Source organism: Saccopteryx bilineata, chromosome X (assembly GCF_036850765.1).
Source record: "Saccopteryx bilineata isolate mSacBil1 chromosome X, mSacBil1_pri_phased_curated, whole genome shotgun sequence".
Lineage (NCBI taxonomy): Eukaryota > Metazoa > Chordata > Mammalia > Chiroptera > Emballonuridae > Saccopteryx > Saccopteryx bilineata.
The window spans coordinates 39,952,889-39,979,175 of record NC_089502.1 but is presented as its reverse complement, the minus strand read 5'-3'; the positions used below and the strand labels follow the sequence as shown (position 1 = coordinate 39,979,175).

The following is a 26,287-nucleotide window of genomic DNA, read 5'->3' as shown; positions in this document are numbered from 1 at the left end:
TCAAGTATATTATGAACACTTTCTTTAACACATAAAATGGGCTCATATTATACATGCAGTTTTGTAACTTGCCCTTTGTACTTAACAAATATATTGCAAAGTCCTTCTGTGCCATTTAATCTTTATCTACAATGATTTTTCATGGTTGTGTACTATGTCAAAGTGTAGATACACCATATATTCTTTATCACCATATTGGCAGAATTTCAAATTGTTTACAATGTTTTACTATTTTAAACAGCACTGCAGCAAAAATCCTTGCTTGTATATCTGTGTATGTCTCATTATTTTTTTAGGATTCTTAGGAATGAAATTGCTTAGCCAAAGAGTATGGAAAGCAAGGTTCTAGAAATATTACCAATCTGAGAGGCAATTATTTAAAAGGCAGTGCCTGTTCTGTGTCTGCACTCACACCTTTTTGGTTCACTACCTTCTTATTTGAAACACCTGCATCAATAAAATCCTGAGTATGCAATGAAATGGGACTTGGTCTCAAGGTCTGAGATTCAAATTGGAATATCATATAGTGGGATGCTTTATCTTACCTGGAGTAGTTTAGGTAGCTATTGGTTTAATCTGAAATTATCATGCTGTATTACTTATATGACTACAGGCATTAGAGCCTTGACCAAAGAGAAAACTGTTGGTAGAATAGCTCCTAAGTAACACTAAAATGTTTGAGGATGCAGTGAGATCATAGACTTGAAAGTCACCATAGGCCATTGTGGTTGGGTGGCACCCATGTTCACATCGACATCAGAATGTGTTTTCTCATTACCCCAATGAGTACTTTTTTCACCAATTTTAATAGCCCAACCCCCAAATCCAGATCAGATAGCATCTGTCCTTCCTATGCACACATCCACACCTGGTTGGAAGATGAAGGTAGTTACATTAAGAAATATTTAATTTGTGCCATTAATAAATGCTTTTCAAAATTCAATGTGTACTGGAATCAACCGAGGAGTCTTGTTAAAAATACAGATTTTGATGCAGTAGGCCTAGGGTGGAGCCCAATAGTCTGCATTTCTAACTAGCTCCCTAGTGTTGCTGGTCCACAAACCACACTTTGAATATCAAGACCATAAACTAACCTGAGCCTACAGCAGGGTTTCCCAAACTTGTATGCAAATTAATACCATCTGGAGATCTTTTAAAACTTCCAAAATCCAGACCATACCTCATATTAATTAAATCATGATCTCTAAGGATCAGCCACAGGTAATGTTAGAAGCTCTCCAGAGGATTACAATGTGTAGACCACTTTGGGAACCAACCATTGGCTTAAATAAAAATGCTCAAAAATATACATTGATTAGGTCATTGTTACCTGATACTCATGAGGAATTGCCTAAGTTGAAGGGAAAAAAATTAGCTGTCTGCCTACATGTAAAATGTTTGGCTTCTCAACTGCAAATTGCTTTGCATATAGGCATAAAAAAATGATAAGTTCATGTCCTTGAAGCTAGAAGAACCCTAAGAAATAATCTATTCTAACCCTCTCATTTTTCAGAGAGAGAGAGAAAAAAAGACTCAGAGAGGTGAAGTGACTTGGTCCAGGTCACACAGGCAACCAGTGGCAGAGCCAGGCCTAGAATATTTGATTACCAACCCCATACTATGTCAACCCCAATACTACAAACTATATTTTAATCTAGCTCATGTGTTAAAACCATTATTTAAAAATTAATTTGCTATTTTTAATCAGTTTATATTTTCTTATGGCCTGGAAAAGACAATGGTATATAGGTGATCTGGCTTCCAGGTCTTAGATTTATTATCTCTATGTGTGACTTTGGGAAAGTCACTACTTATACAACTCAGTTTCCTTACCTTTAAAAGGGAAATAATATGATAGAATTTTAATCTTGGTAGGGATCTTGGAGGTCAACTGTTTCAAGGTTTTCACTGTACAGATGAGGATGATGAGGCCCAGAGCAGATTGCATACATTTCCAGGGTTGCATAGCAACTTAGATTAGGAACAGAACCTACTCTCCTTCCACTACACCTCACCTGCCTCTTGTTCTATCTCAAAAGAATGTTCATGTGGCCTGACCAGGCGGTGGCACAGTGGATAGAGCACCAGACTGGGATGCGGAGGACCCAGGTTCGAGACCCCGAGGTCACCAGCTGGAGTACGGGCTTATCTGGTTTGAGCAAAGCTCACCAGCTTGGACTTAAGGTCGCTGGCTTGAGCAAGGGGTTACTCAGTCTGCTGAAGGCCCATGGTCAAGGCACATATGAGAAAGCAATCAATGAACAACTAAGGTGTCACAACGAAAAACTGATGATTGATGCTTTTCATCTCTCTCCATTCATGTCTGTCTGTCCCTATGTGTTCCTGTCTCTGACTCTCTCTCTGTCTCTGTAAAAGAAAAAGGAATATTCATGTGATTGTGCTTTGATGAGTTAAATAGTAATATAAACGAAATATTCTACTGTTTTTCCTAATCATCATCATAACAAAATTTCTCTACTATTTATAAAACCATGGCTAAAGTTTAGCACTCAGGGCTACATGGAGTCAAAGGTATGGCTGACACAAAAAAAATCCAGTCTAATTCTTAGTTGTGCATTTCTTCTAAGTAATCTTCTTCCCAATACTTCAAGAGATGAGAGGATGAAGTTTATTATTAGTAGAACTACTATCATTACAATGCTACGGCAGGATGATAATGTTCCTATGCTCACAGCACACTGAAAAGGACTATGTGAGGACCAGTCAACCAAAGGCGGGGCTTCCAACCAACGCACCTTTTGCCTTTTTACCTGGACACACCTTGCAGCATTTTCCATCTATTTTTTGAGGGTACTTGCAGGGGTATCTGTTGGGGCAGTGAATTTTCTTACACTCTTGTTTGGTGACATTACAAGTACACAGGACACACTCTACAATGCCAAATGCCCGGAGGTTAGGGTGCCAGGATTCTCCATGAGAATAGGTCTTTCCATTGGAAACACAAACTGGAAAAGAACACAATACTGGAAATTAAAGGCTAAGGAGCTAAAATGGGCCCCTGTGCTCAGAAACCATCAAGACATCAAGTATCCTTTATGCTTTATATGGCCATGGAGATACATTTACAGGGTAGCCTCTTCTAACTAAAACTACATCTTGGGCCTTGTTTTACTATCAGCAACTATTCAGGTTCTTCAGCAGTAGCCTCTGGATGCTCATAAGTGCCTGGAAGTCAATAAATAAATATTTCACAAAGTGCATGACTGTGAATGTGGAGGTCTGAGAATGAGTTGTCTCCCTTTTTGAAAGTGCTGAGACATTTTGGAGATTTCAAGCCATGACTTGGACTGGGTGTGTTTCTTATTCTTACCATCACCTCATCATACCCGGGGAGACCTGTCGGCATCCCGATCAACAACATCTCTAGGGTGGGATGTATCACTTAAGGCAGGGCTAGGGTGGGAGAAATAGCCCCACTTGGGGCGTTTCTAGGAACTGACTGATTTGGCTGCAAGACAGTGGCCTCAGAAGGATGAATCATTGGGCTATTTCTTTCTCATCAAGTCCACTGGGTCACATTAGGAAACATGGATAATGTTGGCTGCCTTTTCCTGTACTTTGCAAGAGCTGCTAGAGTACTAGGCACTCTAACAGGTCAATTTACATAAATATTTCCAAGAAACTAAGAACCAAAATCAGAGAAGTCCCCAACATTACCGTAAGAGACAATAGGGACTTGATATATGAACTGTGAGGCTCAGGGCTGTGGATGGAATCACATGACAAGATAGGAAAGATATGTTTGTCTTTCCTGCCCTCACCTCTCTCTCTCCTCCACAGACAGTGACACTCTCTTCTAGGCAATGCAATCAAGTGGGAACACTCTCTGCTTTAAGAAAATGTAGGCTGGACTCAAGTTCGAAATGGTAGAGTCCTGCTGCTTCTCCTATTTGACTCTACCAAGAGAGTAAGTACTTGTATCTCAGAGGAGCATATATTTAGCAGGAGAGCTAAAAACAAAACAAAGCAAACAAACAAACAAAAACAACAGGCAAGACCTCCAGTGTTACATAGCTAGGTTCTCTCTCCCCTAAATGTTTGAACCAAGGAAATAATCTGGACTGAATGAGAGCCTATAATCTGAACTGCAATAGGGTGAGGTTAATTCTTTAGCGAAAAACACAACCTTCTCTACACCAACAAATCCTCAAAATAATTTTGAATGCATCTATCTAAGGCATTGGGAATTAGGAGTAGGGACAAGTGATTCTTTAGTGAACTATAATGGAAACGTCAGGAAAGAACTGCTGCAACCAAATTGATGGGGGCAATGAATAAATGTGAACCAGCTGGGGATTTTGTAGGACATGGAGAAAGTCAAAGGATGAGCCTGTAGAAATTCTGGAATTTAGAATTTTCAAAGTCTATTTCTTCACACATATTTTAAGACTGTGAAATAATTTCAGAGCAAATGGAATCTATTGGAGGCATTTTATTATTGAAAATCAAACTGCATTTTTACCTAATTGCTTCTCCTCATTCCATAAATTCCTATCAAAATGCCTTAGAATTTAAAAATAATAAATTTCAACTCAAACCCAGATCAGTAGTAAATATTTCCAATTCTTCTAATACATCACCATTTTTACTTAAGAGTTTTCATTCGAAAGTTCTTATTTTAAGCCTATTAGTTTCTAAAGCAATTTGATATTTTTATCTGTAATCTGAAATTTATATCTAACTAGTAACAGATGTGATCAACTAGATTTGGCTTGACTAGCTTTGTTGAGATTTATAGTGAGTTCTTTGTAACAGATTGTTTTTCACCCATGTTATTCAAACATTTGGTTTACTAATTTATTACTTTTAACCCATTCAGAGAAATGCCTTTGATTTGGTTTTCCTTTAGGAAACAAAACATGTTTATGGTTTCATAAAAAGCAACCAGCTGAGCTCTTGCTCTGAAGAGTGGTTGACACAATGCCTAAAAACATAAGAAGCAGTCAATTGTTTGATTTAATTCCTCCTCCTCCCACCCCCGCTACTGGGGGTGTGGAGGCTGGAGGACTGTGCAGGGAGGAAGGGGCCTTGGATGTGTGTGCATGCCTGCTGCAGCCAGCTGGCCGGCTGAGTGGGCTGCATGTGGGTACAAACCTGATCAGTCTTCCTGGTCCTGAGCCAAGAGGTTTCTGGATTTTTCTCACTGAATTACTCATTCCTAAGGACAATCTCCTCATATGACGTGGAATTTCTGAGCGTTTGGCCTGGGAAATGTATCTTTCTCAAGAGCCTTAAGGCTCTGGAGTACACTAAGGTGAGAGACTTGCTATTTTAAGGATAAGAGCTTCAAAAGCATTTGGCACTGAGTACCTCTGAATATTGGGTCCCCTACTAGAAAATGAACAACCTTTCATTCTGTTAAAGGCCCAATGAACTTTCCCAAATATAATTGAATCCTCAGGGGCAACCGAAAAAAATGCTGAGGGCTACATTAGGTTCATTGCTTTCTTGCCCTTTGTTCTAAATAAAGACAAATACACTTGAAATACTAGCTATGCAATTTGGGCTGTATTTAGGGAAATCCTAAGTGTCCTCTGGAGTCACTTGTCCATACTCAATATGTAGACTTCATAGTTAGTGATTCTCATGTGAATATCTTATATGCATAGGGTCCTTTCCCAGCTTGAACCCTCAAAAGACTAGGGCTGCCAAAGCCATGATGTGGATGCAGTACAAAAGGAATACGACACTTACCTTGTCCATGCTTGTGCTTGTTATTGATAACAATCTGCACAATGGTGCCAGAAGCTTGCTGGGAATCCATAAGAGCTCCCCGGTGACTTCTGGCCCCAGGAAAGCGGGGAAGACCTCCAGCCTGTCGGCTTGGCAGAGGATCATAGTGAGAGCGGTGATAAGAATGTCTCTGGAAAAATGACAAGGACAAATTTAGTCCCCCAAATCCACCAATGAAAAGGCAGAAATGGCCTTAAATACATTATAAGGTATTTAATATTTTTTTGATGAGCTCTGATCTGAACTGCATGTCCACCCACACCAACAGAGAAATAGGGATGTAAAGTAAAGTGACCCTGAAAACATGCTGAGAATTTTTTTCTCTTCTTATAGAAGATTGGATTAGATTCACCTACAATCTTCTGAAGGAGCAAACAGCTAAAAAGAGAAGTGTCCTTCCTGCTTCCAAGACTCTCATATTTAGGTTTAAGAGTTAAGGTAGCAGTCTGCAACAGAAGGCAGTATGCGACAGAGGCGACAGAAGTATAAAATACTGTGCAGAATAAGACAAGAAAGAGAGCTTCTCTTTGGGGAGGATTTGTGAGCTGGGCCATGAAGGGTGGATAGACTTTTTGAGGCAGAATTGGTGAGTATTCCAGGCAGAGGTTTCCAAGTTGAGAAGGTGCAGCACAAGACCACAGAGTCCATAAAAGGGAACACTTGAAGGATAACATTCCGAAAGTAGGTTGGCACCAGATAATGGAGGACTTTTTTTTTTTTTTTTTTTTTTTTTACAGAGAAAGAGCGAGAGTCAGAGAGAGGGATAGATAGGGACAGATAGACAGGAACAGAGAGAGATGAAAAGCATCTATCATCAGTTTTTTGTTGCGACACCTTAGTTGTTCATTGATTGTTTTCTCATATTTGCCTTGACTGTGGACCTTCAGCAGACTGAGTTACCCCTTGCTCAAGCCAGCAACCTTGAATCCAAGCTGGTGAGCTTTGATCACACCAGATGAGCCTGCACTCAAGCTGGAGACCTCGGGGTCTTGAACCGGGGTCCTCTGGATCCCAGTCTGATGCTCTATCCACTGCGCACCACCTGGTCAGGCTGGAGGACTTTTAATGATAGGCTAAGGCAGGGGTCAGGAACCTTTTTGGCTGAGAGAGCCATGAACACCACATATTTTAAAATGTAATTCCATGACAGCCATACAACGACCCACGTATGTTATGCATTATCCAATAAAAATTTGGTGTTGTCCCGGAGGACAGCTGTGATTGGCTCCAGCCACCTGCAACAATGAACATGAGCTGAGCAGTAGGAGGATTGTAATACATGAGAATGTTTTATATTTTTAATGTTATTATTTTTTTTTTATTAAAGATTTGTCTACGAGCCAGATGCAGCCATCAAAAGAGCCACATCTGGCTTGCGAGCCATAGGTTTCCGACCCCTGGGCTAAGGGGTGAGTACTTTATTTTGTAGGCAACAGAGGTAAGGGTGTGGAAGCATTTGAGGATTTTTTTAAAAAAAATTTTATTTATTTATTCATTTTAGAGAGGAGAGAGAGTTAGAATGAGAGAAAGAAAGAGAGATAGAGAGAGAGAGTTAGAATGAGAGAAAGAGAGAGAGAAGCAATAGGGGGAGGGGTGGAGAAGCAAATGGGCACTTCTTCTCTCTGCCCTGACAGGGAATCGAACCCGAGACATCCACACGCTGGGCCAACACTCTGTCACTGAGCCAACTGGCCAGGGGCCCATAAAACATTTGATGCAGTTATGTTCCATACGCACATATGTTGCAAATTCAGCTTTGGGAATTATTATTACTCTTTTCTGGGGGGAGGAGACTTTGGTGGTAGAAGCAGAGAGTGAACAGAAGCTAGAATACGAGAGAGAGAAAATTATTTTCCCTATTTAACAAGAGCCCATCATGGTGCACTGCTGTAAAAATGCACATAAGTAAGTGTTTGCATCATTTATTTTCATGCACACAGACAGGATTCTCAGTGCAAGTCTTTTTCATTCCCTCAATGGCTCTTATCTCTTTTTTCTGCCATAATCACTCACATTTCACAAAGGCCATTATAAATAGTTCTGTCCTTCTTGGAGTTTGGCACCATTTTGCCAAAGGAACATTGAGAGGAAATTCTGATTGTGGGTGTCCTACTGGTGCTAAAAGGAGTAAGCTAGACAAAACTAGAATTTGAGAGGGAAGGTCGCTGACCCAGGATAAACTGCAAGTACAAGAAATTCTTTGATTCATGAGATTAGTGCAAAAAGAAAAACTGTTCTTTGGTACCAGGGACTCAGACCCAGACATATGATAAGGGTAGAAAATTGACTCAAGACAAAACAAATGCTAAGCCTGACCAGGCGGTAGCACAGTAGATAGAACATCAGGCTGGGATGCAGAGGACCCAGGTTCAAAACTCTGAGGTCGCCAGCTTGAGCGTGCGCTTATCTGGTTTAAGCATGGGCTCATATGGTTTGAGCAAGGCTCACCAACTCAAGCCCAAGGTCACCAGCTTGAGCAAAGGGTCACTGGCTCTGCTGTAGCCCCCTGGTCAAGGTACATATGAGAAAGCAATCAATGAACAACTAAAGTACCCCAACAAATAATTGATGCTCCTCATGTTTCTCCCTTCCTGTCTGTCTGTCCCTTTCTTTGTCTCTCTCTGTCTCTGTCACACAAAGAAATGCTAAAATCTCAGGGATTTTGGTCAGAAACTGTTAGCTCCCCAGACCTCATCTTATGTAAGTCTTTTGTTTTACAGAGAGAGAAACTGAGCCCAAGGAAGAGAGGGTTTTTTCTTCAGGGTGATGATGAAGGTTGAGAGTTTGTAGCTGGCAGAAGAGTGGGAGTGAAGAGAGAGAGAGAGGAAGACATACAGGAGGACAAAGAGGAAGAAGAGGAGAAGGTGGGAGACATAATGTCAGATCAAGCTCAGTGGTCTACAAATATTTAGCTAAAAGCTTCTCTGAAGAAAAGTTGTTTTCTGATATAGAAGTCTGCTACAGTGTTCACAACCACACATGCTATTGGTTTCCACTTTGGCTACATACACAATCACCTGGAGAGCTGTAAAAATACTGATGCCTGAGTGCCACCCCCAGGGAGTCTGATGGAATTGGTCTGGGGTAAGACCTGGGCATCAGGACTTTTATATATCCCTCAGGGGACTCTAATTTGAAGCTAAGGTTGAAAATCACTGACATAAAGGATCTTCTGTTTTAGGCTAGTAGTGGGGCTGGCAATGTGTAATTTTGATTTAAGTAGAGTTGCTGCCCTAAACAAATGAAAGATACAAGGAGCCATTCTGATCTTGCAACTTACAGCAAAGGAGAAAAAAGCATTAATGCCTTGGAGTTGTAAGTGAAATTGGAACTTATCTTCCAAACCAATTGTGAGTAGGCTGCTTGAGAGAGTAGGTCAAAATGGACAAGAACCAAATTACTTAATGCATATGTAGAATATAAAATAAAACAGAAACAAACAAATGAACAAACAAAAGAAAAACAAACTCATACAGACAAGAGAATGACGATTATCAGAGGGGAAGGGTAGTGGGTGGAGGGAGAGTTAGGTAAAGAGGGTCAAATAAATGGTAATGAATAGAAAGTAGACTTTAGTGGTGAACATACTATAACACCTACAGCTATCAAATTATAATGTTGTACACCTAAAATTTATGTAATGTTACCTCAGTAAAAAAATGAAATAAAATAACGAATTAAGTACAAATGACCATACAGGTATGCCCTTTTTAACCATTTAAAAATCTCTTTAAACTTTTCAATTATAGTTTACTTTCAATATTATTTTGTATTAGTTTATGCTTTGTTTTATTCTGCTCAATAGTTGACTTATTGACTTGAATATTTCAGACTGTTGAGGTGGCTCTTACACAGTTCTTTTCTGGTGTCAGAATATCCCCACCAATGGAGAAGTTCCCCAGGAATTTCTTCCTTACTTGTTGTAAGGTCTAAGATATAAAGTTCTACTGGTGGAGACAGATAAGTTCTGAGGGTTCTGAAAGGGAGCAGGTCTTTATGATTATGATCGTGTACTAGAGTTTTACAAGACGTTACCATTGAGGGAAACTGTGTAAAGGTCACACATACTCTCTCTGGGTTGTCTCTTATAATTGCAAGTGAATCTAGAGTTATGGCAAAATAAAAACATTAATTTTAAAATGCCTTCATAAAATGTTCTAAATCCACATAGTTATGATCACATTATATCTCTGTTACTTGTAACCAGGACTTTCTCTGTCTGGGAGATACCTAGGCCAGTTTTCTTCCATTGGTCTGACAATGTAAGTGAGACATGAATTTTTATGTTTCATATTGTTCCTACCTCAAACTCTTACACTCTTCTAATGGTAAATCTATGAGTAATATATTGGGGGCAAATCAGAGTTTGGCTGTTATCCAAAACAATAGTTTGGCTCTCCACTCTGCACTCTCCTTTCCACACACACCCCCTCTCCCCTCGTGATACTAAGACCCGTTCATGTGAAATTATGATCCAGAAATCAAACAGAAACTGGTTTAAGTTTTTACAAAGGGGTAATAATTGAACCACTTGTTCTCCTTCCTGTGTACTTCATTAAACTTGGTAAAGTAACGATTTTCAGCCAACCTGGCAAAATAAAACAATCAGCTGTATTTCTGTTGAATTGGGACTTTGAGGGTTTCCTCTAAATGAATACAGTCTACTAAAGAAACAGTTGATAAATTAGAAGTGTGTTGTTAAGTCTCTTTGTTCTCCCATTCAGAAAGTTGGGCTGCAAAGTGTATTCAGAAGGGAATCATCTACCTTCTAATTTTTGACTGGTAAAGAACAAATAATATATTTCAAGAATTTCTGTCTGATTTGGAACAAATTCTTATACATTGATATTAATAAAAAGCTTCCATCTGTCCCAACACACACACATTTCACTCCAACTTTCACACCCATTCATTTAACAGGTATTTATTGGGTGCCTACTATGTGCCAGGTACATACTTTTCCATTATTATAGATGCTATCTATTATTCAAATCATATACCAAATATCTATATCTTTCAGAACAAAGAAAATATGTATTTATAACAAAGTGGGACTATCTGGACATTTTGGTCTACCAGGCCCAAATTTTTGTTTTTAGAGATAGGCCTTTTTTCCCCCTCTTGCTGAATTCATTGGGGTGACACTCGTTAACAAAATTATACAGGTTTCAGGTACACAGTTCCACAACACATTATCTGTACATTGTGTTATGTGTTTACCACCCTAAGTCAAATCTCCAACCATCACTATTTATATCCGCTATACTCTCCTCCACCACCTCCTCCAACCATCACTATTTATATCCGCTATACTCTCCTCCACCACCTCCTCCATCTACCCTCACTCCCCCCAGCAATCATCACATTGTTGTGCGTGTCTATGAGTTTTTTTCTCCCCTTTTTTTTCTTTCTTGGTCTTGAACTCTATTGAAAATCAAAACCATTTCGAGGCCCTGCATGCTGTACCTAACCTCTTTTACTACAGGGCATACTGGATTAAGTCCAGGTCTATCACCAGCAGTTTTGGAATAATAATGAGGCTTAAAGACAAGGGATGGAGTTGGGGGCAGCATAAGATGAAGTCAAGAAGAAAGTTTAATTAATGACATTACCAACAAGATTGCTGAGGTGGCCACAGGGTTTAGCACTGGAAGCTAAGGCACCCAGATTAAGGCACACAACTCAAAGTGACTGAGACATAAATTTGTTTAAGAATGAAGAATAACATCTTGGTGACAGCCACTAATTCAGCTGTTCTCAACTTCCTACTACTACCAAAAATTTGGGCTGAGAGAAACAGAGAATTCCCGATACAGTAAATGAAGGTTGAGGGTGCTAGCATGCTGGTAGCATGTCAGTCAGAAGGAGCATATGTGACGACTGGAAAGTGCGGGCTAAGTAGCACTGTTATATTTGTAATGGTCATTTTAGTTTGTCTCCTACCAACACCTTCTTCACATCCTTACTATAAGTCTATCCTATAATTCCATAGATTCTTGCCTTGTATCCAAGTTGAAAACTAATTTCTAGGGCTTTAGAAAATCCTTTAAATATTATTTATTAAAAAACTAATTCAGCCTGACCAGGTGGTGGTGCAGTGGATAAAGCATTGGACTGGGATGCTGAGGACTCAGGTTCGAAACCCCAAGGTGGCCAGCTTGAGTGGAGGCTCACCAGCTTCAGCATGGGATCACTGACTTGAGCATGGGATCATAGACATAACCCATGGTTGCTGCCTTGAGCCCAAAGGTCACTGGTTTGAAGCCCAAGATCACTGACTTGAGTCCACGTTGCTGGCTTGAGCAAGGGGTCATTCACTCAGCTGGAGCCCCCAGTTAAGGCATGTATGAGAAAGCAATCAATGAACAACTAAGGGGCTGCAACAAAGAATTAATGCTTCTCATCTCTCTCCCTTTCTGTCTGTCCCTCTCTCTCTCTTTCACTAAAAAAAAGAAAAAAAGTAAATAACAACAATAAAAATCACTAATCCATACTTGCAAAATATCAAATAATACAAAAAATATAAATTTAGAAGTAAAAAAATAAAAGAGTAAAAGTCAACCTGTCCTCCTGATCAATTCTCCTACTTTCTGAGATTACCACTCAACCATGTTGGTATATGACCTAGATTTTTTATATGCATTTACATACATATGTTTTACATGAGGACATGATAGTATAAATTTTATCCTGTACCTCATTTTGTTTCCATAATATATATTTGACATTTCTCAACTTGACTACATTTCTATGTCCTGTATTCTTTTTAATGCCTGCACAGGTCCCTTAGATAATGTGTTGCACCAGACTTCCATTGATAGAAACTTAGGTTGTCTCTGTCTTGTTCTTATGAAAATAATGCTGCATTGACTGCCCCTGTACACTTTTTTTCTGTAAAAGGGGTACAATGAATACCCATTTATGTGCAGTGATGCCTTTGTACATTTTGTACACATTTGTAAGTCCTTTAGTTTGATAAATTATTTGAACTAGAAACATCCTTTTAGATGTTAAGAAGTTTGAATTGTTGCTATACTTAAATATATATATATTTTAGAGATAGATTATATTTTGTTAGAGATGTTATTACTATAGATATAAAGACGCTTACTTGTAAAGCTTATTCTGGCATTATCACCAAGAATGGAAATGAGAAAATGTTTCAGGACGAGGAAGGGAAACCATGACTATCTTCAACAGTGAGGATGTTCTGTGGATTGTAAAGTGGGCAGCCCACTCTTTTGGCAGAGGTACTTTGGACATGTCCATATCCTTCTCCTAAGCCTTAGGCTCTCACTCATACTGTTGAAAAAAAGAATAGGAGTAATGACCTGCCTTCCTCACAGAACACAAACATTTGGCAGTCATCCTGAAAGGGAACCAACTTCTAATCTAGATGAAGGGTTGCCAAGGGCTGTGGCTGTGGCTACAATTTCTTTGTGTTCATGTCCTGGCCCTGTTTGCCAATTACATAGTGCACTTAAATGGTTATAGGTTGATGATGATGCCATTTAAATTTTTGAGGAAAATGAAAAAAGTGGTGTTAGAAATAGGCCCTTTTATGGAATTGCCGGGAATGTAGCCATGGAGAGAGGAAAGGTTGGCCTAATGCTGTAGAGTGTTGAATTATTTGGGCTATTCACACTTACTGCTTCTCTGTTGGCAGGCTGCCGGAAGATATCACCATCAGAATGTTCCCACGACAATTCTCCATCCCCTGTTTATTAAAAAAAAAAATTAAATCATGCCTACATAGAAGGAAAAATATCACCCTTGTGGCCCAGTAACATTTTTGGTCTTACAATCCCATAGATCTCCAGTCTTTTTAACTATTCTTCAAAAAGCAACTTTAATTGATTTCTCTCTGAATATGCCTTGTTTTTCAAAACAACTCCAAAGAAAGTTATCTTTTCCTAAAAATAGACCATAAAGCAACATTACCCAAAATTTGGAAAATAATCACTTTCCATTTTAATATAACCATCACTGTCACTTTTTCTTATCTTACTCTAGCTATAGTTAAGTAGTTTGCAGGTCATATTTAACTTGTATTTAAACCAGTGATTTTCAACTGCCAGTCTCCCAGAAATTTCATGCCAATCTGCAAAAGAGTTAACCACTCTTACAAATCTTCATACAAAATCAGGGTGGTTAACTCTTTTGCAGACTGGCTTGAAATTTCTGCATGACTGGTATCAGTCCATGGACCAAAGGTTGAAAACTACTTGTTTAAACTACCTTTAACAAATGAGACTTTTGATTATTTGGTCTGCTATGATTTGTTAAATTCACCATTGCATTTCTGAGAAGTTAAGATATAATCTGAAAGTTAAGGTAAAAGTTGCTAACATTGGGGTGTTTACATAACCAACATTGAAAATATCCTTCTCTCTCTCTCTTTATTTATTTATTTATTTATTATTTATTTATTTATTTTTTGCCTAAGACACCTTTCTATAAGTCTATATATCCACTTTTCAAACAGCTAGCTAACCCATTGCTGTCTTCCAGAGCAACTGCCTTTAGAAGGAAGATTCTACTTTCAGCTTGGAGAACAAAAATACGATAGATATGGACATTTCTCAACTAATTAAAGATAAAAAAAACTAGAAGACAATCCCCATGAATATGTCCTGTGTTACCTATGACCAAACAAGCACATAGGAAAAGCTTGGTCTTAGAAGTATTTGCACCACTCTAAGTGAGAACTGTTTACGTATGTGTGTGTGCACATGTATGCTGTGTATGTAGAAATAGAGCTAAAGATACATATAGATATATATTTATCTATCTATATATCTGGCTGAGATTAAACACATTATCAACTCAACCATATTTTTCATGGGATAAGAAGAAATACAAAAGAATATAAACATTAAGAATTCTCTATTTCAGTTCATCTCCCAAGCTTTCAAAACCTAAGTCTAAATAGTAACATGTTTCTGCCCAGGCCAGATAGCTTGGTTGGTTAGGGCATAGCATGGAGGTTGCCGACTTGATCCCTGGTCAGGGCACATATAGAAACAGATGTTCTTGTCTCTCTTCTGTTCTCTCCCTTCTCCTAAAATCAATAAAATAAACATTAAAAAAGAGGAAATGAATAGTAACATGTTTCTGGTTCAAGCTTATGATAGTAGTACTCTTAGGGAAAATTATGTAGTACCCTTGGCTTTTTCAGGACTTGAAAAAGACCTCAAAATGTGTTTGAGAGCAATATTATAATCATTCAGTAATGTATAACAAATTATGACTTTATTTTTTATGATTCAGAGATCATCTATGAAAAAATTATGAATTTTGAAGATTTAACTCCAGTTGCTATGTTAACCTTCTTAAAACACCACTTTGTATAATTATAACATTCCATGATCAAAACACTCAGTGGGTTCTCATCAAAGATGCTCAATAATTAGCTACAACCTCATCTTTATTGAGCACTTACCACCCACCCAACTATCTCAGCTACATTACAATGGGAACCCTTTGACCTCCTTGCTCTTCATTGGTTATGTCTCTCCCATTCTTGCTTCCATGGTTTTGCTCATGTTATTCTTCTTTTGAAATTCTCTTTCCACCTTGCAAACCTTATTTATCTTCCATGTCTATGAAAACCAATAAGTATTTCTTTCTCTGCAAAGTCTTCTTCAAGCACTCTTACATATTCCCAATTGCCTAAAGGACTTAGCGTCCTATAACCTGAGAGATGGATAGGAGTTCACGCATAACCTTGTCGAACTGTTACATTTAACAGGTGGAGAAACAAAGCCTCAAATAGGAAAAGTATCAGCTATTCAGTCACATAATGGGTTTGTGAGAGTTAATAGGAAACCTCAGATTTCTTGGCTCTCAAATAAGTATGTCCCTTATATAAGGGCAGGGTTTATTATTTGTTTCATTTATGGTAGTATCAATGTCATCTGTAACAATTTCCTGCCACATAGTTTTCACTCTATAAATACTTCTCAAATGATGGGACTGGAGACCTTATCTGACCACCTATCTAAAATTTCAAACCCCTCTGATATTTTCTTTTCTTTTCTTTTTTTGTGAGAGAGACAGAGGAGGGACAAATAGGGACAGAAAGACAGAAAGGGAGAGAACTGATAAGCATCAATTCTTCATTGCAACACCTTAGTTGTTCACTGATTGCTTTCTCATATGTGCCTTGATGATGGAACTCCAGCTGAGCCAGTGACCCCTTGTTCAAGCCAATGATGCTGGGCTCCAACCCAGCGGTTCTCAACCTGTGGGTCGTGACCCCGGTGGGGGTTGAACGACCAAAACACAGGGGTCGCCTAAAGCCATCAGAAAATACATGATCTGGCTACCAGTTTTTATGTAGAGATTCCTATGGTAAAAATGGTACTTGTGCAAGCATATTCTGGCAAGAGTATTGACGAGTGAAGAAGCTACTGGAATCTGGGAGGCAAACCAAGAACCTGTTGTAGTAATATGTGATAGAACATGAGAATCCATAAAATAATGGAAAAGAAGGGTTAAGTCAGACTTCTATAGTTAAAAAGGAAATGAAAACACCCCAATGGAAGATTTGCTAATCAAAGAGAAAATAGTATAAAATGACTTTACGGTTGCACATCTGGAGAGTTGGAAAATGGCACTACCTATGACAGTGACTGATTGGGGGTGCACATGGATATACTTATTCCATTTTAGCTGACACTGGGGACTTTAAGCCAGGTGTGGCCAACAGTTTTTGCACCCCAGCCAGATTAGAAAGAAAACTTTTTTCACGGGCTGGACGAAATATTAAAATTAAAAAAAATTAAATACAAAAATGATTTGTTTATGTAAACAAAATTTTATTATTTAATTTGTTTATGAATAAATGTAAGTAACTTAGTACAACAAATTAACAAAAAAAACTAATGTGACGTGTTGAGGCGCTTTGCATCACTTATTATTTTTTTAATATCTGGCTCTATACTTGTAGTAGCTATTCTTAACACAGCCTCCAAATATGAATCATTCAATCTTGATTTTGTTGTAATTTTATTTAGATTCATTAAAGAAAATGTTTGTTCACAAATATAAGTTGAGCTGAAGATTATTAAATATTCTTTGGCAAGTTTTTTTTTTTAATTTCCATATTTTCCAGTATTCAATTGCTTATAAAAATTGCATAGATGAGTATAAAGTTGTAAATCTTTATAATGAAATTTTTAAAAAAAATAAGTATTGTGAATCCATTCGACCAATTATTGGAAGTTAACCCTAGATTAGTCACATGTGGAATTATTTTCTGCGTATCACTATCTTCTTAAATATCTCGATTTCCAATAATCAAAGACGCTTCCACTTCTGAGTAGCTGAGATTTTAACTTTCATTGTTGTACAATGGTTAGATATTGTAGTTTACCTATAACGATTTAAAAGTACCACTTATTTCATTTCCACAGTGCATCGTGTGGAGAATATTAAAAATTTAATCGTGGGCCACATAAACTCATTTTGCAGTATGTTGGCCATGCCTGCTCTAAGTTATGTTCTGAGCAAAATAAAAATGAGTCCAGAGAGAAGACTTTAAACCACAAAATTTTCACTGGCAAGTGACAAACCAATATATTAAAGCTATAGCAAGGGTCTCCAAACTTTTTACACAGGGGGCTAGTTCACTGTCCCTTAGACCGTTGAGGGCTGGACTATAAAAAAAACTATGAACAAATCCCTATGCACACTGCACATACCTTATTTTAAAGTAAAAAAACAAAACGAGAACAAACACAATATTTAAAATAAAGAACAAGTAAATTTAAATCAACAAACTGACCAGTATTTCAATGGGAACTATGGGCCTGCTTTGGGCTAATGAGATGGTCAATGTCCGGTTCCATATTTGTCACTGCTAGTCGTAACAAGTGATATGACGTGCTTCCAGAGCTGTGACGCGTGTGTACCGCATCACCGGAAGTAGTACTGTGCGTGAGCGACCACTGACCACCAATGAAAGAGGTGCCCCTTCCGGAAGTGTGGCGGGGGCCAGATAAATGGCCTCAGGGGGCCGCATGCGGCCCGCGGGCCATAGTTTGGGGACCCCTGAGCTATAGGATATGGTTTCAAGCCTAATCTAAGTATCCGAAGGAGAGCAAGTTAGAAAAGAAGAAAATTAAAAAAAGCTCTCCTCATCAAATGCCCTTTTAAATGTAGAGTTAATGATTGATGTTGACATGAAATGTTTATTCAACATGGCCATCTGAAAAGTTCAATATATTCCAGTTAGACCTTTCAGTCTTAAAAGGGCTTTTAAATAGTCTTTAAATCCTTATAGTCTAGTCAGAGTCTCAAAGTAATATAGAAGCATACAGTCCTTGGTAAATGAGCAGAAAGGGAACATGGCAATGCAATGAGGCAATTGGATATCAAGTATGAAAACCAACTATTACTATCTTGTAATACAAATTCAGATGAATATGCCACAATCACCTAAGCATTTGCAGACAGGTATGTGTACCTAAATTTGAACTATTACACTTTGTTAAAAACTGGAACCATTACTTCTGTATATATATTTTCAAGCAGAAACTACTTCAAAGTCATCAAAATGTCATTCTTTAAACTGCAATGTTTTATAAGTAGCTGCTAAAGGTTTTAACTTTTTAATTGTTCTATTTAATTAAAATCATAGTTAAACCAGAATTATCTTCTTAGATGCTAACATTTTGAACAGCTATAAGTGCTTTTCTAGACCTGAGCAGGGTCTGTTGGGCAGCTAAAATTTTATTTGTCCATTTGCAATATGAGATATTATACTTTGTATGTTACAACATAGATACATTTGAGAGACAAAACATATAAAAGAAGAAAGTAAACACTGATACCCTAAAAAACCTGTTTCTTTGTCTCCCTCCCCCCTCCGACTCACTGGACAAATTATCTAGAGTAAGAGAGAGATTCTTTTTTCAGCCAAGGCTTTAAAACAACAACAATGATACTAATGGGGACAGATGGATTTTAGTTAATTCCAAGAAGCAACAAGATGTAATTCTAACCAATTTTTAAACCAAAATGAAAAGCAACTCTACTGTACTGTATGTCAAACAATATTCGTTTAACCTTAAAAGCCACATGTGTTGTTTATTCAAACCTCAATTATACTCTGAGTGGTACCCTATGGAGCTGGAGTAGCTTGGCTTTCTGGTAATAGGAGAACAAGTATTTGAAAATGGTCAAGAGCTAGGCTAAAATTAAGACTGTTTATAACTCCCATTGCTTCCATTAATCTTTGGGTGGCTTAAGCAGATCACAGAAACAAACCGTGTTGTCTCAAAAGGACAATGAGGTTATGAGATATTCATGAAGGTTAACTGAAGATAGCAAAACTACACTGGCATATGGCCAATTCTGAACCACATACAACATCATTGGTATCTATGGGGTGTTGCCCATAGATCCCAATGTATCTGGGAAAACCCAGTTTTATGCCTGTTATTCTGGAAGGCATAGTCATTAGAATTGACTCTTACACTTTCAAAAGTGTCTTCATTTGGATGATAAATTATATGGTCACTCTAATCATAAGGCAAATAGAAATTAAATGAATCCAAGAGACAAGGGCATGTGATCTCTGTAACAAGGGAAAATTATGTCTGCATTTTTAGAGAAATAAGTTGAAATCACAAGAATTGGGGAAATGGTTAAAGAGATTTTCAGGGAAATTGAGAGAGGGCACAGAGGAAGAAACTGATTACAAAAATATTATCAGGTTCTATAGTGGGCCACATTAGAGCCAGTACTCAGTACCAAGCAAAAGATGAAAGAGGAAGTGAAAAGCTCTCTGGCGGGGGTGGGGGGCCACTCTGCCAAACATCTAATTCTACAAATTCTGTTGAGGGGGAGCAAGTGTGGTGAAATCTGAGGAAAACTCTGAAAAACACTGGTATAATAATTCTCCACTGGTAGACATTTGAGCTTCCATAATGAGATATAGTACTGCAAGAAGTCCTCCAGTGTCCTGTAAAACATACAGAGACACTTTTTTGTTTTTTTTGGGGGGGGCTCTCTCAATATTTTAAACAAAATATCTGCTTGAGAAACACTAAAACAAACACAAGGAAAAGCTCCTGCTAACGTTAGCAAGCCAAATCTGAAGAGTACAAAAGCATTTATCCATAAAAATCAGAGATATGTACATTAGAGAATGCATTGTGAGAGTATATGTCTTTGCAGGGAGAGATTAGAGAAGAGGGAATAAAGAAATTATTAACTAGATGGTGCTCTGCTCTTTCAATGGCGATGTGACTAAATAGATAAATTTTTTTAATGGTTAGAAATGGGAATTGCATTAAATTTATAAATTGCTTTGGGTAATACGGCCATTTTAATTATATTCATTCTTCCTATCCAAGAACAAGGAATATTTTTCCATCTCATTATGTCTTTTTCTATTTCTCTTAACAATGCTTTGTAGTTTTCGTTATATAGGTCCTTTACATTCTTTGTTATGTTTATTCCTAGGTATTTTATTTTTTTTTGTTGCAATCGTGAAGGGGATTTTTTTTTTAGTTCGTTTTCTAATATTTCATTGTTGGCATATAGAAAGGCTATGGACTTTTGTATGTTAATTTTGTATCCTGTGACCTTACTGTATTGGTTTATTGTTTCTAGTAATCTTTTTGTGGAGTCCCTCGGGTTTTTGATGTATAGGATCATATCATCTGCAAAAAGTGATACATTTACTTCTTCTTTTCTGATATGGATGCCTTTTATTTCTTTGTCTTGTCTGATGGCTCTGGCCAGAATACTTTTTAAAGAAATGGAACAAAAAATCATCAGATTTATATGGAAAAAATATATGGTTTTTTATATTTATAAAAAACCCCGAATAGCCAAAGCAAACCTAAGGAAAAAGAATGAAGCTGGGGGCATTACAATACCTGACTTCAAACTATATTATAGGGCCACGACAATCAAAACAGCATGGTATTGGCAGAAAAATAGACACTCAGACCAATGGAACAGAATAGAAAGCCCAGAAATAAAACCACATATATATGGTCAAATAATTTTTGATAAAGGAGACAACAACACACAATGGAGAAAAGAAAGCCTCTTCAACAAATGGTGCTGGGAAAACTGGAAAGCCACATGCAAAAGAATAAAACTCGACTACAGCTTTTCCCTGTGTACTAAAATTAATTCAAAATGGATCAAAGACCTAAATATAAGACCGGAAACAATAAAGTACATAGAAGAAGACATAGGTACTAAACTCATGGACCTGGGTTTTAAAGAACATTTATGAACTTGACTCCACAGGTAAGAGAAGTGAAGGCAAAGATAAATGAATGGGACTACATCAGAATAAAAAGTTTTTGCTCAGCAAGAGAAACTGACATCAAAATAAACAGACAGCCAACTAAATGGGAAATGTTATTTTCAAACAACAGCTCAGATAAGGGCCTAATATCCAAAATTTACAAAGAACTCATAAAACTCAACAACAAACAAACAAACAAACAATCCAATAAAAAAATGGGAAGAGGACATGAACAGACACTTCTCCCAGGAAGAAATACAAATGGCCAACAGATATATGAAAAGATGCTCATCTTCATTAGTTATTAGAGAAATGCAAATCAAAACTACAATGAGATACCACCTCACCCCTGTTAGATTAGCTATTATCAACAAGACGGGTAATAGCAAATGTTGGAGAGGCTGCGGAGAAAAGGGAACTCTCATCCACTGTTGGTGGGACTGTAAAGTAGTACAATCATTATGGAGGAAAGTATGATGGTTCCTCAAAAAACTGAAAATAGAACTACCTTATGACCCAGCAATCCCTCTACTGGGTATATACCCCAACACCTCAGAAACACTGATACGTAAAGACACATGTAGCCCCATGTTCATCGCAGCACTGTTCACAGTGGCCAAGACATGGAAACAACCAAAAAGCCCATCAATAGATGACTGGATAAAGAAGATGTAGCACATATACACTATGGAATACTACTCGGCCATAAGAAATGACTTCGGATCATTTACAACAAAATGGTGGGATCTTGATAACATTATATGGAGTGAAATAAGTAAATCAGAAAAAAAAAAACAAGAACTACATGATTCCATACATTGGTGGAACATAAAAATGAGACTAAGAGACATGGACAAGAGTGTGGAGGTTACCAGAGATGGGGGGAGGGAGGACGCGGGAGGAAAGGAGGGAGATGGTTAGGGGGAGGGGGAGGGGCACAAAGAAAACTAGATAGAGGGTGACGGAGGACAATCTGACTCTGGGTGATGGGTATGCAACATAATTGAATGACAAGATAACCTAGACATGTTTTCTTTGAATATATGTACCCTGATTTATTAATGTCACCCCATTAACATTAATAAAAATTTATTTAAATTAAAAAAAAAAGAAATGGGGTGTTTGTATCCCAGAGTAGTCCCAATGAAAAGAGCTGAAAGTATATCATATTGGGTCCTTGGAAGCAGAGTTATCACAAACTGTTCTCACTAGCCTCTGAGTTAACAAAATCCCCAAAGTTTGTTCACATCCCCAAGTTCAGAAGCAGTATAGTATAATGACTAAGAGAACAGCCCAGACCCTGACTGCCTGGGTCCAAATTGTCACTCTGCCCCCTTCTTTCCTTTGTAACTTTGGAAAACTGAGTTAAATTCATTGTGCCTCAATTTCCTAATTGCTAAAATAGAGACAATAATAACAATCCCATAGGGTTATGAGGGTGAAATTAATTAGTGTATGTAAAAAGCTTAGAAGAGTGTTTGCCACATTGTGAGTGTCATGTAATTGTTAGCCATTATTCCCTCTCTCTCTTCTTCCCATCCTTCCTTTCCATTTATGCCTCCTATTAGAGTGCAGCTTACATGTGGGGAAAACCCAGCACAAGGTATTCTTACAAGTGGGCTAGGTATTTAACAAAAGAAAGGGTTTGGATTAAATGAACAAAGCCTAGTTAAAAGAGAAAATGAATGCCTGCACATAGAAAGGGAATCATTTAACTTCTAAATCATCAGAAGCCAGAGTCCTGAAGATATTGTATTAATACTAATACTAATACTAATATTACTAATAATAATTATAAGAAGAGTCTGCAGAGATTCCTTCAGCTCATTTTCTGAAGTGCCTTAGATTCTCTCATAATTATGCTAGTCTTCTTCTTCTTTCCATCCTTTTATAAAAGAAGTTTACATTTTAATTAAAATCATTTTCTCTCTTGGCTTAAAGTGAAGGTTGAAGAGGACAGATATCTGTTTCATTGAGAAGCAGTACAAGTTACATTGTCATAAAATAGAGTGGTAAAAATCCAAGTACCCAAATAAGGTAGAATCCTGTGCTACTGCATCCATTAATGGAAAAGAACAAGTAGGATAGAGAAGGAAAACTCGATAATCTACCAATGTTTACTGCCTGGTCAACTTGGGAATAAAAGCAGTCAGATAAAGGTCCTTCTTCTTTTTGTAAACACCACTTTAACTTTCTGGCCCTATTCAAAGAAAACTGGACTATTTGTTGGGAGTATGGGACGTAGATCTGGTTTTAATAGCCAAAGGAAAAGTGGATATAGTCATTTCATCAATTTGATTGAATCAACTGAATAATTGTATCAACCGTCCATTTTGTCCAGGCTATGGAGACCTGGACTTGGTAAGTTCTTACAATTGTAGTGTACGTAATATTTAAATATGATTCCTGACATCATGTGGTTCTCTTTCTCGTGTTTCTTTTTCCTCTGTTTATACTATCAGTCAACAAATCAGAGTAACTTCTATAAATGTCGAGGTCTATGCCCATGAAGACTATTCTAATGAGAGTAATGTGCGTATCCAGTGGTGTGTTTTGGGGCAGTCATGGCATCCCTTGAAGTAGTTAGAAGGACAAGGCTGAAGGAAGAGTGGCTTTAACCACCCGTGAAGAAATAATTGCTCTGAAATGCTCCACTGAGAATTTCTTTTTTTAAAAAAAAAATGTAGAACCATACTTTTATACACATTAAAAAAATTCTCTCTAATTCCACAATAAGATGGGGCATTATTGGCTTTGACAGGATATCCCAGATGGCCAATTAGGAAACATTGCTATTAATTTGTTAAGCTCAGTATGAAAGTAAATGCTACATCATCCACTATTGGAAGAGTTCTCCAAGAAAATAACATTCTAAATGGAAGAGACATGCTAAAAAAGAGCATGATGACTTTAGAGGGATGGGAGTTCTGGGACAGTTAGCAAGCATGCGAAGATAAATTCTGAGTGCAAAGGATAGAGAGAAGAAAAAGAACCTGAATAAGAGAGGCAAGCAAGAATGGAAAATCTCTAAGATGCTCCCATGATCATGAATATGAATGATTCACTTTCGAAAAGAGATTACCATTGGTGGTCAGGTTCTTCTGTAGCTATGAAAATATCACAGTGTTTCAATATATTTTGAAATTTAGATGAGAGCATACTAACTCAAAACTTATTCAGTTATTTATTATATGCCACCAAATTAAACAACCTAGAGTAAATAGATACATTCCTAGAACTATACAATCTTTGTAGACTGAGTCACCAAGCAGTGGAAAACCTAAATAGAACTATAAGCAGGGAGGAAATAGAAACAACTACCCAAAAAAAACCCCAAAACAAAAGTTCAGGAGTAGATGGCTATACTAGTGAATTCTACCAAACATTCAAAGAAGAGTTGGTGGAGGGGATTCCAAGATAGCAATGGTGAAAGTGGATGTTCTAACTGGCACCTCCCAGGACCAAACTGGACTACAACTTAACTTAAGAACAATCAGCTTGAAAAACCAACTTTGGACTAAATGAAGAGGAGTCTATAACCAAGGATCACAGAAGAAGTCACACCGAGACTGGTAGGAAGGGAGGAGACGCAGAAAGTGCTGCCTTGCTCCAGGAGCGAGTGATGGCTGAGGATCCAGAAGGACTCTTCCTGCGGGCAGAATTGCCCTGAGAGGTGTGGATCCTCAGCTTCAGGCCTGGAGCCCCAGCCTAGAGCTCCAGAGCCTAGAAGAGGTGCACATATAGCATTGGGAGCTGAAAAGAGCTGGGTTTCTGTTCGCTAGAAATTGACAGAACTCTCAGAGATGCAAACTCTGTTTTAAAGGGCTCGCACAGAAAATCTCGTTCACAGCCACTTACCCAGGGTTGCGGGGGAGGGACACCTGAGAGGACTGGAGTTGTGTGATGAGGGTGTAAAGTTGGAGGCCCAGGGAGAGATACTGTATGGGACAGCCACCAGAACCCCTGTGCTGAGTCATTCTCCAAAACTACAGTTGCCATCTTTCTTGGGTGGAGCAATCCCCTCTGAGTGGCATCAGCCTGGGGAAAAGCAACTGCTCCCCCATTGGGAATCTCTCCTCCTCCAGTCATGGCAACTGGGTCATGCTGAGAAGCCAGGATGCAGGGGTGTGCCAGTGACTCAGTTTTCTGGTGTTGAGAATGTAGCTTCCCCCCTCCCACCACAATGTTCCTGACTCCAAGACTGGTGCTTCCACCTCAGGGGGTAACCCAGTTGAAACTGTCTGGAAGGCAGGAAGACCACACATCTGGGACTCAGAGGTCATATCCACCCAACTCCTGGGGCATCACCCTACTGAGGTCTATGAAAAAAGTCTGGACAGACTGACACCCAGGGTCGAGAGGCAGAGCCACACCCACCACCCTTTCTTTCTTTTTTTTTTTAGACAGATTAATAACTGAGTTTTCATCTCATTTTTATTTTTTTTTATAATTTTATTTTTTTAATGGGGTGACATCAATAAATCAGGATACATATATTCAAAGATAACAAGTCCAGGTTATCTTGTCGTTCAATTATGTTGCATACCCACCACCCAAAGTCAGATTGTTCTCTGTCACTTTCTATCTTGTTTTCTTTGTGCCCCTCCCCACCTCCTTTCCCTCTCCCATTACCCCCTCCCCCCCGTAACCACCACACTCTTATCAATGTCTCTTAGTTTCACTATTACGTCCCACCTACGTATGGAATAATACAGTTCCTGGTTTTTTTCTGATTTACTTATTTCGCTTCGTATCATGTTATCAAGATCCCACCATTTTGCTGTAAATGTTCAAATGTCATCATTTCTTATGGCTGAGTAGTATTCCATAGTGTATATGTGCCACATCTTCTTTATCCAGTCATCTATTGATGGGCTTTTTGGTTGTTTCCATGTCCTGGCCACTGTGAACAATGCTGCAATAAACATGGGGCTGCATGTGTCTTTACGCATCAATGTTTCTGAGTTTTTGGGATATATACCCAGTAGAGGGATTGCTGGGTCATAAGGTAGTTCCATTTTCAGTTTTTTGAGGAACCACCATACTTTCTTCCATAATGGTTGTACTACTTTACATTCCCACCAACAGTGTATGAGGGTTCCTTTTTCTCCACAGCCTCTCCAACATTTGCTATTACCTGTCTTGCTAATAACAGCTAATCGAACAGGTGTGAGGTGGTATCTCATTGCCGTTTTGATTTGCATTTCTCTAATAGCTAAAGAAGATGAGCATCTTTTCATATATCTGTTGGCCATTTGT

General features: G+C 38.2%; 1 protein-coding gene across 5 annotated transcripts in view; it reads right to left on the bottom strand.

Moving 5' to 3' along the window:
* CHRDL1 (chordin like 1) overlaps positions 1-26,287 on the bottom strand; it is a 156,044-nt gene that overhangs the window by 18,079 nt on the left and 111,678 nt on the right. For 2 of the 5 annotated variants that reach the window (XM_066248873.1, XM_066248874.1), the window contains exons 7-9: positions 13,404-13,471; positions 5,716-5,884; positions 2,772-2,966 (exon numbers count right to left, since the gene is read on the bottom strand). In XM_066248873.1, coding sequence (XP_066104970.1) covers positions 2,772-2,966; positions 5,716-5,884; positions 13,404-13,471 — 432 coding nt within the window. Of the gene's footprint in view, positions 1-2,756; positions 2,967-5,715; positions 5,885-13,403; positions 13,472-26,287 lie in introns of all 5 variants that reach the window. The other 3 variants (XM_066248871.1, XM_066248872.1, XM_066248875.1) reach the window with 2 other exon arrangements.